The sequence below is a fragment of the Octopus sinensis genome, linkage group LG8, assembly GCF_006345805.1.
Source record: "Octopus sinensis linkage group LG8, ASM634580v1, whole genome shotgun sequence".
NCBI lineage: Eukaryota > Metazoa > Mollusca > Cephalopoda > Octopoda > Octopodidae > Octopus > Octopus sinensis.
In genome coordinates this window covers 28,819,420-28,842,867 of record NC_043004.1, presented here as the reverse complement: position 1 = coordinate 28,842,867, position 23,448 = coordinate 28,819,420, and the positions used below count along the sequence as shown (strand labels likewise).

At 34.5% G+C, this 23,448-nt stretch overlaps 1 protein-coding gene and 1 long non-coding RNA gene across 3 annotated transcripts in view; one reads left to right on the top strand and one right to left on the bottom strand.

The window, feature by feature from the left end:
* Positions 1–1,548, bottom strand: part of LOC118764518 — a 26,820-nt gene extending 25,272 nt beyond the window's left edge. The window contains exon 1 of the long non-coding RNA XR_005000328.1: positions 1,538–1,548. This is a non-coding gene — a long non-coding RNA (uncharacterized LOC118764518). The remainder of the gene's footprint in view (positions 1–1,537) is intronic.
* The window catches only part of LOC115214949 (polycomb complex protein BMI-1), a 105,838-nt gene that overhangs the window by 33,911 nt on the left and 48,479 nt on the right, over positions 1–23,448 (top strand). For both annotated transcript variants that reach the window (XM_029784041.2, XM_029784040.2), the window contains exons 2-3: positions 20,649–20,780; positions 23,185–23,281. In XM_029784041.2, the coding sequence (XP_029639901.1) occupies positions 20,649–20,780; positions 23,185–23,281 (229 nt within the window). The remainder of the gene's footprint in view (positions 1–20,648; positions 20,781–23,184; positions 23,282–23,448) is intronic.

The window sequence follows — 23,448 nt, the reverse complement described above, 5'->3', positions numbered from 1 at the left end:
ATTATATATATATATATGTGTGTGTGTGTGCGTGTATAATATATGTATGTATATATATATATATATGTGTGTGTGTCTGTGTGTATATGTATAAAGTATATATATATAATATACATATATGTATGTATATATGCATATATTTATATATTATTTATATTATTATATGACTGAACCCCAAGCATCCTTTTCCATGTGAGTTTTACTATATAATATGTGTGTGTGTGTGTGTGTTTATAAATATACGGTTTATTATTATATATTCCTTTTCTTTATACTTTTAACGTTTACCCAAAGCTTATATTTTTTATATTTAATTCTCCAAATATATACTACCTGTCTCCCCACCATAAGGTTTATACAAAATTTTCTTATAAAACAATACTCAGCCGAAATGCTCCATACACTTAACACCTAAAAATATATAAATGTATATATCCTTTTCTACCTCCGACGAGATTCAACTTTATAATGATTTAATTATTTCAATTAATTTTTAAAGTCTGAATCGAGACAGCTGTGAGGGATTATGTCTATTTTTGTAATTAATAAATGCAATCATTAATTGATTTATCTCTATTTTCTTATTTTTCTTAAACAAATATAAACCTTGGTTTATCTAATTACCCATTTTTTAATATTCAAAATAAATAATAGGTGAAGAACCAGTAAATTCATTGGACATTATTATCCCTTAACGAGGCTTATTTAACCTTTTATTGAACTTACACACACACAAAACTAGCAGCTAAGCCCGGTTTCACCCGGTTGGTTTGGATGATGTAGCTGTAAAACCTGCTCTGTGCAAGCATTTGACTTGTTTGGGCACGTTTACGTTAAAAAACAATTTTAGAATGACTTTTCTCTGTCAAAACGCTAAAAATAACTGACCAACAAAAAAAAATCCAACCAATTTACAGCCAATTCGAAAAATAAACCTAAATACTACGCGAAAAAAGATGAACCATCCCACTTCCATTGCGCGCTCGTACGCGCACACAAACATACACACACGCGCACGCGCCCACACACATTCACATACCCCTTTTACACACACACACACACACACATATATTCACACAGAGTTGAAACGATCACCCATTCCTTCCTTATTCATCTATCATCCCTTTCTTTCTCATTCATAAACACAAGAGTATTATTATAGTAGATTATCTCGGTAACCATGGGAGCTATGAAAAAATACAAAGCCCAGCATCACCACCAGACCATTCTACACATCCGTGTCATTTTTCGCGCAGTTCTACCCAGCCGTTTGACCGGGAATCCCAAGACAAGAAAGAATCGCCCATGTCAAATGTATACAAGCACAAGAGCCGGCGATCTGGTAAGAAGCTGGCTTATCAACCACATGTTTCCTGGTTCAGTCGCACTGCGTGGCACCTTGGGCAAGTCTCTCTTATTATATGGTCGGGCCGACCAAAGTCTCGTGAGTGGATATGGTAGGCGGAAACTGAAAGGAGCCCGTCGAACTCATATCGAGCTGAATTCAGAATATAAAGGAACCTTAACACAATACCACGATATATTCTATCCGACGCTCTGCCGCTTCGATGCCAAACGTTATCTGCCACATATCACGTGTTTGATACTATGTTTGGAGTAAAATTCGATAATGCTTCCATATTCTTATTTACAGAATTCCAGTAGAAATAAGTAAGTGTGGCGCCAGTTCTTGCTTCGACAGTAGACCGTTCCCCTCGACATTTTTCGAAAGCGCTTTTCCAGGCTCTCTGCTAAACGAAGCTAATCATGATTTCTGAATTGATTCCTATTTTCTAGGCTTACAAAATCATTTCCGATATTTATTGTATTACTGTTTTGATGCTCCAATCAGATTGTGTTAGAAGCAGCAGATCGATCTCTCCTTAGCAACGTAATGACATCATTCTTTCTTCACCAAATGTTATGAACAACGAAAGTCGATTCCTATATAAGATCGACGTTAAGATAGTGAGAGAGAGAGAAGGAGAGAAATATTTCTTTCAATACAACGCATCCATATTTGTTTATTAAAAAGTGTTAGACATACATACACGCGTGTGTATATTTTCGTGTGCGTGCGTGCGCACGCGCGTTAATCGATTCCTATATTTATGTACAGACATCTACATCCAAATTATAAAAAAATGTACAAACCACACACTCACACACATACGAACGCGTATATCCTATCGATGAGTATATTCTTTTATTGAATTTATTAGTAGTCGTCACAGTCACAAAATGCATTAGACAATCATGATTTTAATGTAATAACTAAACTCCTCCCTACCTCCCTCCCCTTTTCTCTCTCTCTCTCTCTCTCTCTTACACACACACACACACACACACAAAGTTAAATATAAAATTCTTTTGCAAATCATTCATGTCTTCAATAATAAACTTTTGTGTGGGCAATATTTCGTCCCTAGTAGACCTTTCCGTCGATTTCCGTAAAATTTTTTTTTTTTTTACATATGGGCTTGCGGGAACTTTTGAAGTAATGAGAGCGAAATAGACTAAGAGAAAGCGATTGTATGACGAGGGAAGTTCTTTTGAAGTTACCGTGCATGGGAACATTGATGGACATGTGTGTGTGTGTTTGATGGGGTGTGGGAGACAGACAGTATGTTGTGTAAGTGAAGTGCTTCTGTTAGTGTGTGTGAAGAGACAGAGTAATGTGTGGAAGAAAGAGATAACTGAAATTTTTTACTCGGTGTATGTGTATATGTATGTATATTACTTCAAAAGTTCCCGCAAGCCCATATGTAAAAAAATAAAAATTTTTACGGAAATCGACGGAAAGGTCTACTAGAGACGAAAGATCGCCTTTGTATGCATATGTGTATATACATATATACGCAACCGTATGCGCGCACTCTCTCACGTACAAATATGGGTTAATATACAGTTTATACTCCGGTCACGGAAACGAAAAGAAGAAACAAAAAAGTCTACTGGGTGTAAAGAAAAATGTGTAGAAAGCGAATATGAAAACAAAAATTTGCGCAAACGAACGTGGTTGGGGTTGGAAGAGGACTTTTGGAAAAGTCACCAGATCCGATTTTTCCCTCATAACTTTCAGGAAAATGGATATATATTAATGAAAATTTATAGAAATGCCGTTCAAATGGCACAGATTACGATTATGAAGAAAATTCTGGGGAAATTGTTTACTGAAGGGCTGGGGAGAGGATTTCCGGAAAATGGATATCTTTCAATGAAATTTTACAGAAACACCTTTCAAACAGCGATTATAAAGAAATTTGTGGGGAAAATGTTTTTCCTGAAAGTTGTGAGGAAAATGTTTTTCCTGAAAGTTGTGAGGGAAAAAATCGGATCGTGAGAATTTTCCAAAGTCCTCTCCCCACCCATCCCCCGTGCGTTTGCACAAATTTTTGTTTTCATATTCGTTTTCTACGCGTCTTTTTACACACCTAGTTGATTTTTTTTGTTTTGTTTTGTTATTTTTTTTTCGTTTTGGTGACCGGGTGCTAAACTTGATCCTGAAAGCTAGGGAAAAAAACGTATCATGTGAATGTTCCCAACAGTCTTCCCCACACACCTTCGGAAACATTTTTCCTCACAAATTTCTTCATAATTGTAATCTATGCCGTTTGAAAGGTGTTTCTGTAAAATTTCATTAAAAAAATATCCATTTTCCTGAAAGTTATGAGGGGAAAAACCGGATCATGTGAATTTTTCTAAAGTCCTCTCCTCACCCACCCACCCACCCGTTCATTTGCGCAAATTTTTGCATTCATATCCATTTTTTTGTACACCTATTAGTTTGGGGATTTTTTCGCTCTGGTGACCATGCTCTAAACTAGATCCTGAAAGTTATGAGGAAAAAAAAACGGATTGTGTGGACTTTATGATAGTCCTCTCTCTACCCCTTCAGAAAAATTTTCCCCTCAAATTTCTTTATAATTGTAATCTATGCTGTTTGAAAGGTGTTTCTGTAAAATTTCATCAAAAGATATCCATTTTCCTGAAAGTTATAAGGAAAAAAATGGATCGTATGAATTTTCCGAAATCCTCTCCCCACCCCTTCAGAAAACATTTTCCCCAGAAATTTCTTTATAATCGTAATTTATGCCATTTGAACAGCATGTCTATAAAATTTCATCAATATATATCTATTTTCCTGAAAGTTATGAGGGAAAAATCAGATCTTGTGAATTTTCCGGAAGTCTTCTCCCAACACTCTCCGTTCATTTGCACAAATTTTTGTTTTGCATATTCATTTTCTACACATATTATTACACTTACTAGGTTGTTTTTTTCTTTTTTGTTTTCATAGGCAGGGCATAAACTGAATATTGACCCAAATATGTCTGTATATACATACTTCTGCCCATTATCTACATGCATGTATCTTGGTGTATATTTATATACATATATACTTGTATATATATATTGTGCATGTATGTATTGTGGTGGTGCTTGGTTTAATGATGAGGGTGTTGCACTCATATTTTTAAGATTGTTGTCCGATTCCTAAACCGGACGATGCTTTGTTCTCTTGAGCAAAACATTTCATATCACATTGATCCAGTCTACTCAGCTGACGAAAAATAAGCAGTTCTGCGATGGACTAGTGTCCAGTCTGGAATGGTGGGGTACATATGCCAATGAATCCGGGAAACTGCTATTATGGGCTATGACTTGGAATGTAGTTGGGTCTTAGACACCATAAATTAGTACGTTAATGTACATGCCATATTTAAGTTTGTAATCAATAACTGAAAATATATCTGCATAGGCTTCATCTATGCTTAGAAGGAAGACTTTGGTACTGAAGCTAAAAGAAAATAGTTGAATAATTGCCCAGGATTTAATATATTTTAGCATATTTTTTATAATCAAAATAGTGCGTTCCAAACGGTTTTTATTCCAACAAATTGCTACCTATGGTACCATAAGAACCGGCTATTATTGCTACAACTTAGACAACGCAGTTTGAAATTTACATTGGTTCATCCATTTAGTACAACCTACCTATATCATTTCAGTAGCTGTTTTTTTCTAGTTTGAACAGGAGCAATGCGTGGACCATGCAAGCAGTTGAATGTACCCCAGGAAAGGGGATTTTCTGCCCCCAGTGGCCCCATTACTCAATATATGAAAAATTTAAAGAATCTAAAACCATCTCTGGGACATAAGTAATGTATGTTCCCAGTTTGGAGAAAACTAGTTGCAAACTTCAGAAATTCTGCAGGTTTACACATGCGCACGTACACACATACACACAGTTTTATATATATTATTGTATATGTTATTATTAGAGGTAGAGAAATTAACTTAAGTACATCATCAGGAGTAATGTCCCTTGAACCAACAAAGCAATCAAGTTATGCAATTGTTTGTATTGTTTACCCAGGAAAGGGGGTTTTCTGCCCCCAGGGGCCCCATTACTCATTATGTAAAAAGTTTTAAAAGTCTAAAACCATCTTTGGAACATAAGTAATGTATGTTCTTAGTTTTCAGAAAATCAGTTATGAACTTCAGAAGTTATGCAGGTTTACACACACTCACATCTTCAGTTTTATATGTATAGATAATATGCAGATGAAGTGAGCATGCATGCACATTTACACACACTTGAAATACATAAGAAATGAGCTCAGAGATTTGATGTCAGTTTGTTAATTGCTGTGTAGAAAACTATCAGCCTTCAAGTCACATTTTCAACTCTGCTGATCAGAAATATTTATAAACACTCATGTATTGAGTTCTGCTTTCTCCCATTTGTTCTACCAAGCACACACTCACATACACTAATACATGTGTCTCTATTTGTATATCGCTCTTTCTTTCTCTTTCTCTCTCTCTCTCTCTGTCTCTCTCTCTCTCTCTCTCTAGATAGATAGATAGATAGATAGATAGACAGACAAATAGACAGATAGATAATGTTTGTGATGTTGGTGCAAGGCTAGCAGTTTTGACATGATGAAGTTAGCTGTTATTATCAACTTCAGAACTTAACAAGTATTTTCTGTTATCAACCTTGGAGGAATAAAAGGCAAAGCTGACCTCAACATGATTTGAACTCATGAAAATGGCAATATTAACCCTTTAGTATTTAAACCGGCCATATCCGGCCAAAATAGTTAATCTGTTTTATGTTCAAACTGACCAGATCCAAGCTCTCACACCTACCCTACAATGTTATTCTACATTAAGTAATTACACCATCAAGATCTTGACGATATGAGATAATGCATGATTAATTCAAATCACTGTGAATCAATAAGCATTATGTTTGATAGAATAATCAGAACACTAAAGGGTTAATAATAATAATGCGAAAGGAGAACAAAATGTTGAGAAAGCTTGACTAGAGGTACAAATAAAAGGGTTTTATTGTAGAAAAAGAAAGAGTAAAGTTTTAAGGCAAATAAAGGAAGGATGTAATGGAAAAGTTGTTAAAGAGTTGGTATGATGTTGTGAAGGAATTTACATGGAAACAATAGAAAATTATACAATACTAGTTGCTTATGAAAATCTCATCATCATTATCATTTAATGTCCGCTTTCCATGCTAGCATGGGTTGGACGGTTCAACTGGGGTCTGGGAAGCCCGAAGGCTGCACCAGGCCAGTGGGAAATTCACTACTTTATATTTTTCTTATAGATTCTCTTATTCTTTTACTTGTTTCAGTCATTTGACTGTGGCTATGCTGGAGAACTGCCTTTAGTTGAACAAATCAACCCCAGGACTTATTCCTTGTAAGCCTAATACTTATTCTATTGCCAAACTGCTAAGTTCAGGGACATAAGCACACACACAAATGCATATATATATGACAAGCTTCTTTCAGTTTTCATGCACTTGGACTGAACCCAGAACCATGTGGTTGGGAAACAAGCTTCTTACCACACAGCCATGCTTGCACCTATTCTAAGATTATTAATTTTAAGTTTGTGAAAACCAAAATATTTCCCTAAGTCAAATTTAAATGGTGTTGTGACAGACCAGGAGAGAAAAAAATATGCTGCCATGTAAAGGTATTGAAAGAATTAACTATAATCGAATCCCTTTGAATGAAATGAGACTGAGATTTCTAGTTGTTTATAAAAAAAAAATATGTTCCAGTTTTAGATATTAACCTGTAGAATTTAAAATTATCGATTGAATTGATCCCATTATTTAACTGGTAGTTATTTTAATTAACCTCAGTAATCTGAAAGTCAAACTCATGCTTTGTAAGCATATTTTTAATGTGTGTCAGTACACACAGCTTTTTTTGTAGAACCTTTGAGGTTGGTGAAAGCAAGGCTGCAATAACCACCAAGCATGCGTTTCTGCATCAGAATGCAACTCATTAAGGTATAGACTTCTCCACACTGTGAACTCTATTAAAGGTAATAAACAAAGTATACCAGCTGAAATACTTACTGGATGTGTCTTCTTCACAGTGTGACATTTTTTTCACTATTTGTACCAATGTTTGTGGATTCTGTGACAATTCTGATTACTTTTACTTCATGTGCCCTATGTACTCACTGGTAATTTTTTTTGATAGATTCCTCCCCACCACCATTTATTTCAATCTTTCACAGGGCTTTTCACAACACAACTGAACTATTTGTTAAATGCAATGTGGCCTACATGACATGGAGGCAGCTCAGCTTGCACCTTGCTAATGTCCATTCTCCCCTCCCCCTGCAGAGATCTGGTCCTCTCAGAGGAAATGGGATGCCATCCAATGATTGCAGACAAGTTGGTGTGCTGACTTGACCAGCACCATCCAAACCTCATAGCAGAGCTTGGCTCAATGTGGTGCCATCTGCTCAGCCTTCAAGCCCCACAGCAGAGCCTGGCTCAATGCAGTACCGTCGCTTGCGACTGGCACTCAGCTTGATAGTGACTCTCTGTACATCAGTGTTTCCACTGCAGATTCTTTCGGCCTCCACCAACTGTCATAGTGCTGGCTACCTTCCATGCCATGTCATCCTTAGCAAAATCATAAAACACGGCCTAGACACCACAGGCTTCCCTTCCAGCTCAACCCAGTGGAGCTAGACTGCCCTGCTGTGATTGGCCCCTCATCTGGGATGCCACATACAGTGATACATTTTCCAGTAGCAACTTGGTGTGGTCAGCTACCAGCCCAGGCACTGCTGCACGTCAGGCTGAAAAAAGCTAACTGTCAAAGTATCACTCTCTGACAGGTTTTATTGGCTGAGCCTGTGGCAGTGGAGACCTCTGAAGTTCTTTGCCAGACTATATCCCTGTTTACCAGCATCGAGGCAGTGATGACTCTTCACAAGTGCAAGTCACATGAGTCAGAGTGGCTGTTCCAGGGTGTCTCCCTCACCATCCCCAGGTGCAATACCTATTTTGTCTACTGGGACCATGAGGCAGTTTGACTTATATGAAATTGTACATTCCACTTCTTAATGTAAAGTTTCTTTCTCTGTCTCTCTCTCTCTCTCTCTCTCTCTCTCTCTCTCTAGATAGATAGATAGATAGATATATAGATAGATATTGGATATCTATAATCCCTTAGATGGTTGTCTAACCGCTAACTCATACGTATATATATAGTATATATGTGTATGTATAATATATGTGTGTGTATATATATATATGTGTATGTGTGTATCATCATTGTTTGACGTCCGTTTTCCATGCTGGCATGGGTTGGACAGTTTGACTGAGGTCTGGAGAGCAATAAAAATCGCATACTTTTGACTTGAAGAATTCATTGAAACATGTTTGCAACTCTATGCTGTTGAACAAAATGCCCCTGATTATGAGAAGGTGCTGTATCAGGAGAATATTGTGGGTGCAGTAGAGCTTCCCAATCAAGCTTCTGAATAGCATTTTTGGGCAAATTAGCAATGTGAAGTCGAGTGTTGTCATGTTAAAGCACACTGTATTGCTGGATGGGTTTTTTTTTAGCTGGGTTGCACCATTGAGCCGGTGCATTTGCAGTACATAAAGCTCTGCAGTGACTGTGTGGTTGTTTTATAAAGCATTTTGTTGTGGATTAACCTTTCACAATCCCACCAAATGCAGATCATTGTCTTGCATGAATGCAATTCTGGCCTAGTTAAAGATGTTGCTTGCTTGTTGGGATTCAGCCATTCTTTCCTCTGCTTCATATTGGCACAAAGACAACATTTGCTGGTGATGATGCAGTCAAGAAATCTCTCTTTACATCAATAAATAGGGGCTAGTGTTGAACAAACTAACAGGTGGCAATAGAGGAGCACTGGAGTTTGTTTCTTTTGTTCAAAGTGTGTAGCACCCATGCACTGAGATTTTTGGACCTTACCCATTGAGTAAAGGCGACAAGTAATGGTATCTCAATAGCTTCCCATCAGCCTGGCCAGTTCCCTGGTGGATTGGCATGGATGAGCTCGTTCAGTTTATTCTCATTGAAATGAACATATCAGCTGGAATGTGGAAAGTCTGTGAGGATGAATTTCCCCTAATTAAAGCTTGAGAACCGTATGTGCAATTCTTTTAGTAATATTGCTTTTTCTATACGCAACACAAATATCTCAAGTTGCCCTGGCAGCTTTGGATCCTTGACTGAAAGCGAAGAGATGTAGGTGCCCAAAGTGCCTTTTTCCTTCTGGGCACTCTTTTGTCATATGTTTGTAAAGTGATAAAATTTATTCAAATTTTAAAAGCAATAAAGAAAAGTTGTAGAAGTAAAATAGAACTACGAAATTTATAAAACTCTACAACGAAAATATCTTTCACATTAATTCAAATACTTTCTTGCTTATGACAAACCATCAAAGGTTACGATAGTGTTGATCCAAGACATTCATCTTCCTCTGTCTCCAGCACATTGTTTCTCATGGGAGCAGACAAGACTGATATGAGATCGGTAAGTCCACTGGCTTTGAAGGCACTGAAAGTGACCCTGAACAACAGCTCCAGGTAGTTGATGACAACATCTCCTCCTCTTTTCGTGCAGTCTCCTGCATTTGGTTTCAAAGCGCTCTACTCTACCATCAAACACGGACTTCCATGCCTCCAACATTGGAAAGAAATGAATGAATATATTGACCCAATACATAGACACATATGTGTCTAAATAAATAAAATAAATTTATTCAGTCCCATAATTTCCCAACTGAGACTTCCTTGAAAGATAAATAGGTAAATTCTATGCAGATGCATTTTAAAATCCTTTTTGTATTTAATTCTATATTTGTTATTTTTATATGTGCTTGGTAGTTTTGCTACTGTAGAGTGTGTGGCATCTGTAAACGCTAGAATGAAGTACTTCTTAATAGGGAAATTTGATCAAAGCAAAATCTTGATTTAGGTGAAATTTCTTGCATCTAATGGATATAGCACTGTCAAACTTTTTATGGTTTGTTTAATCACTCACAGAATTTGATTTTATAGAAAAGAAGAAAAATATTAATAAAGATATATAATAATGATCATTAAGGTGTTCCTGAGACATAGAATTTATTTCAAATCTTCTTCATAACTATAAATGCTGACAAAAACACACCTCTAGATATTAGTTTGTTGAAATCTCTATTTAGTAACGTATTGTTTGTAATTATATAGCTTTTACTTTAAGTCAATTCACATACTCAACAGGAGCTACAGATCAGTCACATATCTTGGATTTGCCTGTCACCCTTTCAGAGGGTGGTGTACAATATGTAATAATCAGGTATAGGGAGGTCGATATTAAACTGACTATATTGTAGTTGTAGCAAGCTAGAAATCAGTTTAATGGCAATTTGATGAAGCAGCAGAGTGCCACAGAGTATCTGGTTTCATATATGTTTGGAGTTCAAATCTTGTAGATGTTGTGGATCAATAACGTTATTATATGTTATATTCTGCAATTTGATCAAACTGATAACTCCATTCTCCTAATAAGTCAGAGAGTCATAGCATCAATATAAACAATTAATATATACAATCTATTCATAGTACTCCCAGCTCATTATGGTGTGTGTAAGAGATGACCTTATAATTTTAAATGAAGCAGTAAGGTTCTTTTATTTCAATCAATTAAAGCAAGGTGCCTCTTCAGTTCAGACTGATGTAGGACGCTGTCACTTGACCTAGAAATTGCCTTCAAATCACACCATGTCATCTTGAAAGAAAAGGATACATCAAGTGCTATAGGTATGGTTCAGTTATAATTTATATAGATTTATTTATTTGTGAAATTAGATAGAGTTGGAACATCATTGATGATTTGATCTGTTGGATCATTGCTGTCTAGGTCTTAGCAAAACCTAGCTACTAACCAAATAAAGATAGTTTGGAAAATATCAGATTTCTTTCTATTAGAGAATAATTTGGGTGTATGGAAAAACTAATCATTTGAACTATGTTGTATGAATGACTGAGATAAAAAGGGAATTCAACATCAATTCAAAACATATAATTGTGTACATATAGATACATACACTCACTCTACTTGTGTGTGTGAATATATGTGTGTGTGTATAATATATATATATATATGTGTGTGTGTCTGTGACTGTGTGTATACAGGGTGCGGTGAATGAACTGTTGTCTAACTCCACGTGAATGCTGCCTTTAGTTCATCTTTAGTGTTACAAGAAGTTTTGTTGGTCTCTTGCTCAACTGCACCCCCGCACAATAAAGTGAATTGCAGTCTTGGTAGTTGGGTGGCCAGATGTGAAGGGTGTTGTGTTTGCAGAAATTGTCTGACAGCCATGACTCAGTTCTCCTGCTTGTGTGGCATGGTGCAGAGTCTTGTTGTCAGACATAGGGTCTTCCAGCAGTGACCCTCTTGATCCAGGGCAACACTACCTCCTCCAGGCACTTGATGTAGGCTCCATATTGAGCCTGAGACTGTGTGGGAAGATGAATGGAGGTATAATCTCACCATCACTAGTGATCATTCCAAGCACCATGATGTTGACTGGATGTTTGATTTTTATCACTCTCAGTACATGTTCTCAAATTGACACCCAAACACTCTGAAATGTTTGTATTGGAGCTTCCAGCACGAATATCAAGCAGTACAGCATGTCATTTCCAAATTTCTAGCAGAGTGAATTGCTTCATGGTGCTGTTTTTCTCACAGATGGTGCCCAACTGACCCTACTATACTGTGTAGTTGACAAAATCAAAAGCAAGCAATGCACATATGTGAAATTAAAAATGTTCTTGTGGACAATCTTTTCTTTGTGGTCAGATCATATGGGGTCTACATCCATCATATTGGATGACCACTTAGTGGTCATCCCTATCTTCATATTTTTTTCAATATGCTAGGCCACTGGTTTAAATTGATATTAATCAAATTAATATTCAATGTTTTACCCTTATTATTTAAATTTATATATATATATACATACATATATATATATATATATATATATATATATATACACACACATACACAGTAATAATTTTATATTTTAATATACAGCTTGTAGTGTGCTGTTTAAAGCCTGTCTACAGTATTCGACTACCTGATGTCAATAATAGTATGGAGGTATACATCACTGGATTTATTCTGGGAATTCCTTTGTGTCCGTAGAGTTTATATGAAAAATGTTAGAGACAGAAAATGGAATTCATGAGGCTCTTAATTCAGAACTACTTCAATTGTTTCAACTCATCATGCATCAACACCTTACTGGTGAGATGCTAAAGAAACTACTGTCATCCATCATAGGTGCAGAGGTATCTCCGCAGGTGACTTTTCAAAAGTACCTCATTTTTTAAAAATATAGGTATGAGTAAAGAGGAAAGAAATCATGGTAAAGACTCAGTCCCAAGTTTGCTGATTAAACTAATCTTTTAAAAAAACTCCTCTTTATTAACAATATCTACTGTTAATTTATGTATTCCTTCAGCTATTGCTACAACACCTGTTGTTCTGTTTCACTGCCCATTCACTGTAGGATGTATAATTATACTTCTACTCAAAAACTAAGTTACTTAAAAATTCCCTTTTATTACTTCATTGTTTATATTTAAGCTTTCTTTTCTCAGAAATTTTTTTAAAGCCTCCTTTTCAGAAGGAGATATATTCGACCCTGTCAAAATATAAATATGTTGGGACATGTGAGAAATTTTGTGACACTTCCACTGCAGCTTTCCCTGAAAACTTATGTTCTTCTAGACCCAGTGCATCCTTTTTTTTTTTGACAAATTGATAAGTGAAGATTAAAACCTGATTTTTAATTATGATTAAATAAAATGGCTAAAAAGAAATCAATGAAAAATTAAGAATTGCTATTCATTCTTTTCATAAGAATGCCAATTTAATGTAAATACAATTTAATAGTCTCATTTATATAATGCAATTTTAATAAAATAAAAATGCTTTCCACTGAAGGACAGTTTCTAAGTGCACACTTAACACTTACTTAATCCTTTAGCATTCAGATTACTCTGTCAAATGTAATATTTATTCACATTGTTCTGAATTAATCATGCATTATCTCACAGCTTCAACATTTTGATGATGTGATTGTTTATTTTGAGAATTTTAGGGTAGATGTGAGGCCAGATATGGCCAGTTTAAACATAAAGCAGGTAGAATATTTGGGTCAGATATGACCAGTTTAAATTCCAAAGGGTTAAGCAATATATGATCACTGATTGAGGTAGTTCACACTTTATTCACTGGGGGGCCATCATATTCCCATAATTTATAAAGTAGTTCATACTTGTTAAATGAATGAATGGTAGTACTTACTACATGTTTATGTAGTATGGAACATTTGTAGTTATAAAAAGTATTTCTGCTGAAGTTTGTAGTTGATCACTCAGTATGGTGAAAAGTGCAAACAAATCAGTCTCTCATCACACCCTTATCTTAGTAATGACACTTTAGATAATGTTAAGCTTGAGATATTACATTTGAATAAAATGAGATGAGCTGGCCACAGCTGACTGGCATTTGATCATAAGCCTGTTCAAACATGGTTGACTAGGGCTCAACAAAAACTACACAATCTATAATATTTTTAGTGGACTATTTTATTATTTGTCATAGTTATTTAGTTAAAAATAAAATACTTTCCTTATTTATTCCGGCAATAAATTGAATTCAATTCAGTGATGGGTCTTTGCCACAAAAATATGATTATTACATAAGTGTTATTTTCATCTCACTTTACAAGCTATTTTCGCCAACTTATTTTAACTTGCACAATTGTGTCAAGTAGGGAACCAAATTTTCTTGAAATCCTTTCTCAGTTTCTTAAAAATGTAACAAATTATTGGATGATATAATTACAGATAATTATCTGAAAATAATAAGATGGAGTGGTCCTGGCTAGATTTCTATGATTATAAGTCTACTCAGTGAGGCTAAACAACAAAATATATATATTAGCTTCTCAGCCAATGAGGAAACCCGTGACTTGATGGAAATACCACCTAAATAAATGTCCTTCGAGTTACACTTCTCTATCTTTCCAAAAAAGGCAAGATGCATGGATAAGTATGTGCTAGACATAAACTTTACTCTCTATAAAAAGATGGGCTGAAGAATAAGTGCTTCATAGGGTGATGGTCTCAGCCAAACAGTGGCATTTCTTTATAAAAATACAGAAGTTTATCCAATGTATATCCTATCTTCTGTGATAGAAGGATGCCAAAGATGTTATTTTAACAAAAGCTGCATTCTTTATTGTTTGATTATAATTTTTGAAGTTAATTCCCAATACACTGTAAGATTGTGTCATCTATGTGCATGCATTCTTAAAAGTAACTAAGACTAAAGAGTCATAAAATGCTCTACGTATATGTGCCATGTGTTTATGGGTGTTTGTGGTAGGAAATAATTCTCCACAAAGTGAGAAATATCAGGTAAAATGAGATTTCTTTTGAAATCTAGCTTTATGCAAAACTTTCTTTCATTTATTTGTTTCTTTGATGGAGTTGGAATGAATTTGCATATTATTGATTTCTTTTAAAAGTTCTTTGAACATCTTGATCATTAAACATAATTATGATAAAGAGTTTTTTATGTCTTGTATTTTGGTTCACTGCATAAAGTTTTGTGTTAAAAACAACAGCGATGATTAGGAATAATCTTGACAAAATTAATTTGATTAGGATTTCTAGAAAGGCAGTTAAGAAATTTGTTGGAGCCTTATTATCATGCAGTTTAGTTTCATTTGGGATTTCATCTGCAAATACATTAATTTTATAATAAAGACCATCCTGTAATTTTTTTGTTCTAATTTTCATTGATTAATTTTTGCTTAAAGATTAGTTGACCACAAAGTTAAAACATTTAGAAGAAGATTTGATCTCTGATAGCATTGTTATTTCTATATAACATTAGGATCATTCAAAATAGACCACTCTTCTAAATTGAATTCTTTAAATGTTGAAGAATACATGTTTTCTCTCCTTTTTGATCTCTGACATGCCCAGTAAATCAGCAGTAACTCTTGATATGTTCTTCTCATGCTTTGCCTATTTTCAAGGAGTATATTACCTCTTTTTTAAAAATTGGAAACTAATCACAAAAGCTTCATATCTTATGTGTCTCCTACTTATATTTGTTTTAAATAGATTTTTTACAAAATGTAATTAAAAGTTTTCCATAACTGATATTTCAGATTCTTTTCAGTTTTTTCATTGACTTGTAAAATTGAATGTATTTAACATTTAATTATTTTTGCTTTTATTATTTAAGTCTGTTTTTCAAAGCATTAAAATAAAATTGGCGTATAAATTGGCACTAGATCTGATGTTACAAATTTTGACCATGCACTCACACACACACACACACAGATATAATTGATGTTAAGATAAGTAGGTTTTAAAAGAATATTTTTTTCAATATAAGATAACAAGAGATAACTGAAATAAGTTCTGTAGATCTTCATTAAGTAGTTGACAAAACATTCTTATCTCTCTGTTTGTTTTAAAATAATTAAAAAAACTTTTAGACTCTGTGTATCCTCTATGCAGCATCTATGTGTTAGCTTGACATGCTACAATTAGCAGCTAAATCTTCCTCAAATCAGATGTATTAAGGACATTGGATAACGGTAGTTATAGACTGACTTCCTGATCTTGTCCATGGTATGACGCAGAATGACTACAAAAAATGGATTACATAAAAGTGTTCTCTCAGCTGCCTGTATGTTATAATGCTTCTGATACAAAGAGCTGTCTAGGACTGTTAACAAGCACAGTAACTGTAAGTGAAGTAATTAGCTGATTACAAACATTTTACGTCATAAATATATGCTGGAAGAGCACGATGCCAAATGATACATAAATACATAAATATAAATGATGACATGGAGGAAGAACCAGCATCTCCTACAGAGGAATGTGACCCTGAAATTAACAAATCAATATTTAGAAAATGAATTACATTTACCTGTTTTTTGGTTAAATTTTTGTAGCTGTTCTACAGGAAATGTGTAAGAGTAAAACTGACTTTAGAGAAAGTATAGAAGTTCAGTTTTAGCTTAAGTAACAGGCAATAGTTTGGTGAAAGAGATTCACATAACAGTAGTTTTTGTTGTAAAGGTATCATAAACTTTACATACTTCCCCCCACAAAAAAGTGCTTATATTCTCAACTAAAAACTATTTCTTAGTGGAACAAGATATAACAACACAGTTCACCATTCTTGTATTTCTCTCCCATGTATCACAGCATATGATAAATATCTAAAATTCATTATTCACTATCATTTCTGCCTTTGGTTCAAGAGCAGAATTTAATATTTTGGCAAATTTGCCAAGTTACTTTGTATATTGGTAAAACGAAAACAAAAAAAAAAAACACAGGTAGAATACTTTTAAATAACTGCTGTTTTCTAAATTAAGAATTCATTACTAAATAAAATACATATTCTGCAATGTGATGAAGTGGCTCTGTATACATATCTTTGATTAACACAAGTTACATACACTTCTAAACAGTATTTATAGTTTATAATCGTCAGTTATCTTTTTCACTGTCCATTACTTTTTACCAACTCATACCACCACCACTGCTGCTGTTTATTTAGTCTCATAATTGATAAATTTATTTGTACTTTTCTGCACTTACATCATTTGCAAACTAACTCTTCCTTAAATGTACTTTTCTTGCTCCTAAACAACCAGTTGTTCCACATTTAGGAAGAACCATTAGTACTTCAATGTAAATACTTGTACAATATTTACTCACAAGTAGACTTCCTTACCATAATATTTTGTTAATAGCCAGCAGTTCTTTGTAAATGTTATTAATCAGTTAATCTACCGATAAGTCTCTTTCTTGTTCACACACATGCATGTACACACATTGTATTGTATTTCTATTTTATTTGTAAAGAATAAAAAGTTTTGAATGGTACAACAATGCACTATAATACAATGTGCTATATACTTGTTGTAATTTAGTCATCCATAGTTTGATATGATATTCCGAAATATCATATCAGACTATGGCTGACTAAATTACAACAGGTATATAGCCCTTTGTCTGTATTATAGTGCATTGTTGTACCATTCAAAATTTTTTATTCTTTACAAACGATACACAATACTTCAAGCAAACTACAGTACTCACCTATTTTATTTACTTGATGCTTATATGTTTGTTGCTGGTATTCCCACTGTAAGGAATGGTCTTATATGTTAAATTGTTTTGGTTGGCCAATTTATTGGGACTCAGTTCCTGATCCTTCACTTTCCTATATATTTTTACTTCCTCAAAATCTATTTCTTACTTTAGTTTCTGATTTCTGTTGAGACTTGTGAATTCTATTTTTTTTTCTTTTTTGCCCACAAAGGTACAAAACCTGTTGTCTAACCATTTTGTTTACATTTTTACAAGGCAGCTAAAATTATGCTCATTAGAAATGTTATATCTTACATCTTAAATAAATCAAAAACAATGTGACAAGCATTATGAATGAGTAACTTATTCCACATTGTTAGTGCATGCACTGTTGTACAAATTAAACTGGTTTGACTGTGTCTGAGTTTGTATATTCCATAGTTATTTGCTACTGGAGAGAAGATAGTTGTATCCTTTCTGATCCAATGTCTAACCTGTTGAAGAATGTTAATTTTTTTCTGCTCATGGAAAGATAAATCCTGTGCAGTAACCATTTCATTTACTTTTTCAAACAAGATTAAAATTACTTATTTGTTAAAAACAAGGTATAGCTTTCAACTCAGAGACATTTCAGATGAAATAGTCTAAGTATCAAGGGGGATCATATACATTTTTTTTTCACCAGTGCCTTCAGCTAGCTGGACCACGAGTTTATTATCCCTGGAACTTTTAATTAATTGTTCTTTATCTACTTTAGGTCAAAGAGCACACTTTTAAATAATACCTTTCTATCAGTATATTGGTTTCAAATTTTGGAATACGGCCAGCAATTTCAGGGGTTGGGGTAAGTCAATTATATCCATCACAGTGCTCAACTAGTTCTTGTTTTATCAATCTCAAAAGGATGAAAGGCCAAGTTGACCATGGCAGAATTTGAACTCAGAACACAAAGACAGATGAAATGCAGCTAAGCATTTTTGCCCAGTGTGCTAACAATTCTGCCAGCTCAATGCCATTTTTATTACTATAATAGTAAGCTCCTACTTACTATTTATATAATTGTATAATGTTAAGAGAAGTAACTCACAAAAAATGAGAAATAGGCAGCTGGTAGTTATGGTAGTGGGATGACAAAGGTACTGGCAGTGACATTGTTGTTGATAATGGTGAAAATAAAGAGAAACAGAGATAGATAGATAGATAGATAGACAGATGGACAGCAAGTTATTTCTAACTAGCAGTATCGCCCGGCGTTGCTTGGGTTTGTAAGGGAAATAACTATATAAGCATTTTTAGAGAGTTACTTCCCTTATAGATGCCAATTCGGGCTTTCTTAGCCATTTCTGTTTTGGTGTCTTCAAGCCATGAAGTCGTTGTTCTAAAAGAACGCTGGTCTCCTTGACAACGCTTTACGACGTTGATTTCCTTACACTCCCTTCCCCACAGCTTCACGAGGGAGGGAAGAAGGGGGAGAAGCAAACAGGTGCAGGTGTGACCATGGACGCCAACTCCGCCGCCATCGACACACGAAAAATTATGCATTAAAATGGAATAAAAAATGATGTTAAATTATTTTTAAAATCGTAGACTCATCGTAGATGCGTGCTAATACTCAGACGGGCTCGATATGAATCACGACTATAAGATACCCAAATTTGGTTAAACTGCACCACAAAATGTGGGAGTAGTTAGGAATCTAAATCGAAGGGGACAGACACTCACACAACTACAGTTTTATATATATAGATGTATCACTCTTTGAGAGGAGTATTCATGTACTCATGCAGATATGCTCGTATTTGAGGGATATTCTTTACCCAAGCAGACACCCATTGGACACCTGCTTACCTAGTTTCCATGGTGTTTAAGTGACTAAAATTATAAGACCTCACTCCTCCCAAACAGAATACTAGTCTGTAACAGAGTTAACCCTCAACTGTTGCTGGTACTCATTTTCAAATGAGTAAACTAAAGCAACATGAAATGGAATGCATTGCTCAAGGGCACAACATGCCTCTTAGATTGAGAATTAAACTCACAACCAATGCCCCCCTTTAAGTTTCTTTGTAGGTGTGTACAAAAGTTTGCACTGTGTACAAATTTTACCTTCCTTTGTAAAGTATGTGCACGTTTATGCAAATAACCATCACTCATATTTCTTCAATTATACAAAAATCTGATTTCATTGTGTAAACTTTGTGTTTGCACCTTATCTTTCCTTTCCTACTTGTGCACATACAAGCACACTACTTAGAAGGGTCACTGCTTACAACTTACTGAGCATGATTCCTCCATTCAAACTGTTTGTTGTGTACCTATGTGTTTTAGATGGGGATGGCTATATAATAACTCATTATGTGAATTATAGACAGGCTACTCTAAATATTCTGTTGTGTCTCTGAACAAGAGGCCTTGTTCTACAAACCTAGGTTTACTCTATTTTGTGAGATAGGGCCTACATTATAAATTATTTGCATTTGAGTAACATGCTGTCCAAGGGTATATTCACTTCAACTACTTAATTGATGAGATTTCATCACCGTTGTCTGATTCGTAAGATTAGTGTAAATTAATCTTGATTAACAAATGTATCTAGTTACCTTCTGGTGTAACAGTGCTTTGAAAATATTTTAAGGTAGTATGTCATTTTTATATAAAATACAATCATCACTAATCAGCTCTTCATTTTGGGACACTATTATTTATCTGGGATTAAATTACTTGATTAGTAAAATTGCTAAACTTGTCATGTATTATTTTTCAATTGTATTTTATGAAAGCAAATTTATAAAAATAATTAGGATGTAAATGTACAAGATGTTTTTTAGACAATGGTCTTGAAACCTTAGAAGAGCCTTACAGAATTGTTTTGATTCTCTATATTGGGTTCAAATGTTGTCAACTTCAGTTTACCTTCTCATAACATTTTAACTCATTGAAATTGCTTGTGAATTAATTGTTGCTGATAAAGATTGTCACCACTTTACTTGGATTCCAGATTTTATTTTAGTACTTAATCCCTGAAGAGGCGAGAAAATAAGCTCCTTTCCTTATTGAAGAGAAACTATTTTGATTTATTTGTATATTGTGTGATATCTTGTTTTACACTTGTAAACTGATTCTTATTTTCTTCTCTTTGCAGAGATTTCTAAATCTCCAGAGAAAAGCCATTCTGTAGGGATTAAAATAACTGAATTGAATCCTCATTTGACATGTATCTTGTGCGGAGGATATTTTATTGATGCTACAACCATAATTGAATGTCTCCATCCTTGTAAGTAAAAATAAAGGAGAAAAATTTTCAGTTTTCTTAATTTGAAGAGTTTTTTGAAGCTTTTACACACACACAGATGCTCTGAACATTGCATTTGACAGCTTTATTTGAATGCCAGTGGCGGCTCATAGATAAAATAAGTGGGAGTGCTACTTCAGAAAATTTTTAGCCATTGATTTAATATTGTGTAAAAGGGAACAAACATATAAAAAGAAAATTTACACATAAACTTGATCGGTTCACATTCTAGCCACTGCCAGGTAGTGTTTATATTTTTTTCACTGAACACCACTGTGAATTCCCACTTCTTTTTCAAAAACACTCCCTTAATCACAAAATAAGGGGGAAAAATGTGCCCTATTTTTCAAATCCTGGCAGCAACACTGAAGCTGGAAGCAGGATAATAATCTAATTCTATGCTTTATCACATTCAAGAATATAAACACGATTTAAGCACAACACACGCAGAGTCAAAAAGAAACACTACCTTTCACTAGAATACAGGTGTTGGCACTGTCGTTCATACAGTACTCTCTCTCCCTAGCATGAAGCTTCCTATCTTGGACATGTGAGCACGCACATGACATCCAAACCCTGCATTGCTGGAACTGTGAAGTGCACAGTTCTATACAATGATTTTTGCATTTTTTTTCACAAACAAGGGGATGGCTACTGACATTAAGCTTAAGGATTATATAATGTACAAGTATAAAGAAAGAATTAAAGAAAAAATAGACTCATTATATTGAATGTTATCAATGATATTGAGTGGAAATAGGGAGTACTGCAGCTCAACAGTGCCTATACATGAGCCACCACTGCTGAATGCAGAGGAGCTTATGTTACTAAAAAACATATGCTTGAGAAGCAATTGTATTGGTTTGGGCACAATGTGGTGTGACTTGAGGATGCAAACTAGATGGGATAGTGAAAGAAATTGGGAAAAAAATTCACCATTTATTAAGAAAACTTCAAATAGCTGATTTCCCTGAGCCTAACTATTCTCTCAATAAAATATAAAACCTGTTGTTTTTTTTCCCCACTTGAGTTCAAGCCTTGAGCTATTCTTTTATTGAAACCAGAAGTCCTCCATCTTTTCCCAAATGTATTTTTTTTTTTTTTTATTGACTGCTCATGACATTGACTTCAACTATATCAAAAATTAACATACACAGAGCTGTTATATTATGATGTAAAAACTTTGTTGAAATATTGAGTAGATTTTAAAGTATCATGACAATTTCAGTTTTTTCTTTTTCTAATTGCTGTACACATAAGTATTATCTGCTTTCTCTGTCTGTTTTGTTTCCTCAACAAACTCCATTTCTTGAACTCACTAGTTACATACAACTTCCAACTAAGCCTACTAATATACCCCATCTCTTCCTCTTGTCACTCTGCTGAGCCTTGCCACCCAAACCCTATATTAATCCCTATACACAATCCTTCTCAGAGTATCAACTCTTGGAATTATTTCCTTGTCATCTATAGCTGCCTGTTGATGTCATCTATTATAACTTTAACATGTAGATATTCAAAGCAAGCTATACATTGCATGCATCTGATCAGTCTCAGAATGTCTGCAAGGGTTAAGAAAAGTCTGTCTTCCTCCTGACTAAGTCATAGAAAATGGAAGCTATGAAGTGAAGACTAAAGGAAATATAATAGAAATTGAACGTATGAAAAATTTCACTCCCTTTATTCATCCTCTGTTCTATACTACCTGTGTAAGTAAGGGTGCCAATAGATCTCTCTTATTCACTTTATCAACATTCCTATATAATTAGGAATGACATTAAACCTGTCTGAGCTATCTCTATAATACTCATTTTCTCTCTTATCCACATTACCATGCCACCCAGGAAATGTGGGATAGGATTGGACCTATTCATATTCAATTTCCTCTAACACCCTCTTTAACCTCCACTTTTGTTACTCACTACAAGGCCAAGTTATGAATGATTGCATTACATCAGTTAGTACTCTACCATCAATCTGTCTTGCCATTGTCCATCTCAGTTACTACCCATTACTCTGTCTTATCGTTCCCCACCTCAATTATTCTTCCATCACTCTGTCTTACCTCAGTTACTCTCCATCACTCAGTCTTGGCTTTGTCCATCCCAGCTACTCCTCTATCACTCAGTCTTTTCATTGTCAACCTCAGTTCTATATAAATATATATTCTCTATTGTACTCTTTTATGAAAAGCTAAAATTCTGAGGTATATTTTATGTTACTCCAATCTTTGTAATGCATTCAATGCTATTTCTTATTTATATGAATTAGCTTGCATCTACTCATTATATATGTGTGTAATTTGCGTGTTGTTAAGAAACTTACTGTTTATGGTTTCAGTCCCACTATCCAAACTTAATTACTACTTTATCACCGCTTTCTTTAGTTTGCCGTGCCTGCATTGTGCGTTACCTGGAATCTAGTAAATTCTGCCCCATTTGTGAAGTCATGGTCCACAAAACTAGACCACTACAGAACATAAGGTAACATTGAATTTGTCTATAAATTGATATCAAAACATTTTTTTAATTATAATTCTTTTCAAATATTATTATTAGTTGGGTTATTGTTGTATCATTATCGTCAATATTATTTCATACTTTTTCCCAGTTATGAGTGTGTGTGTATATATTACCCTATATGTGGCACC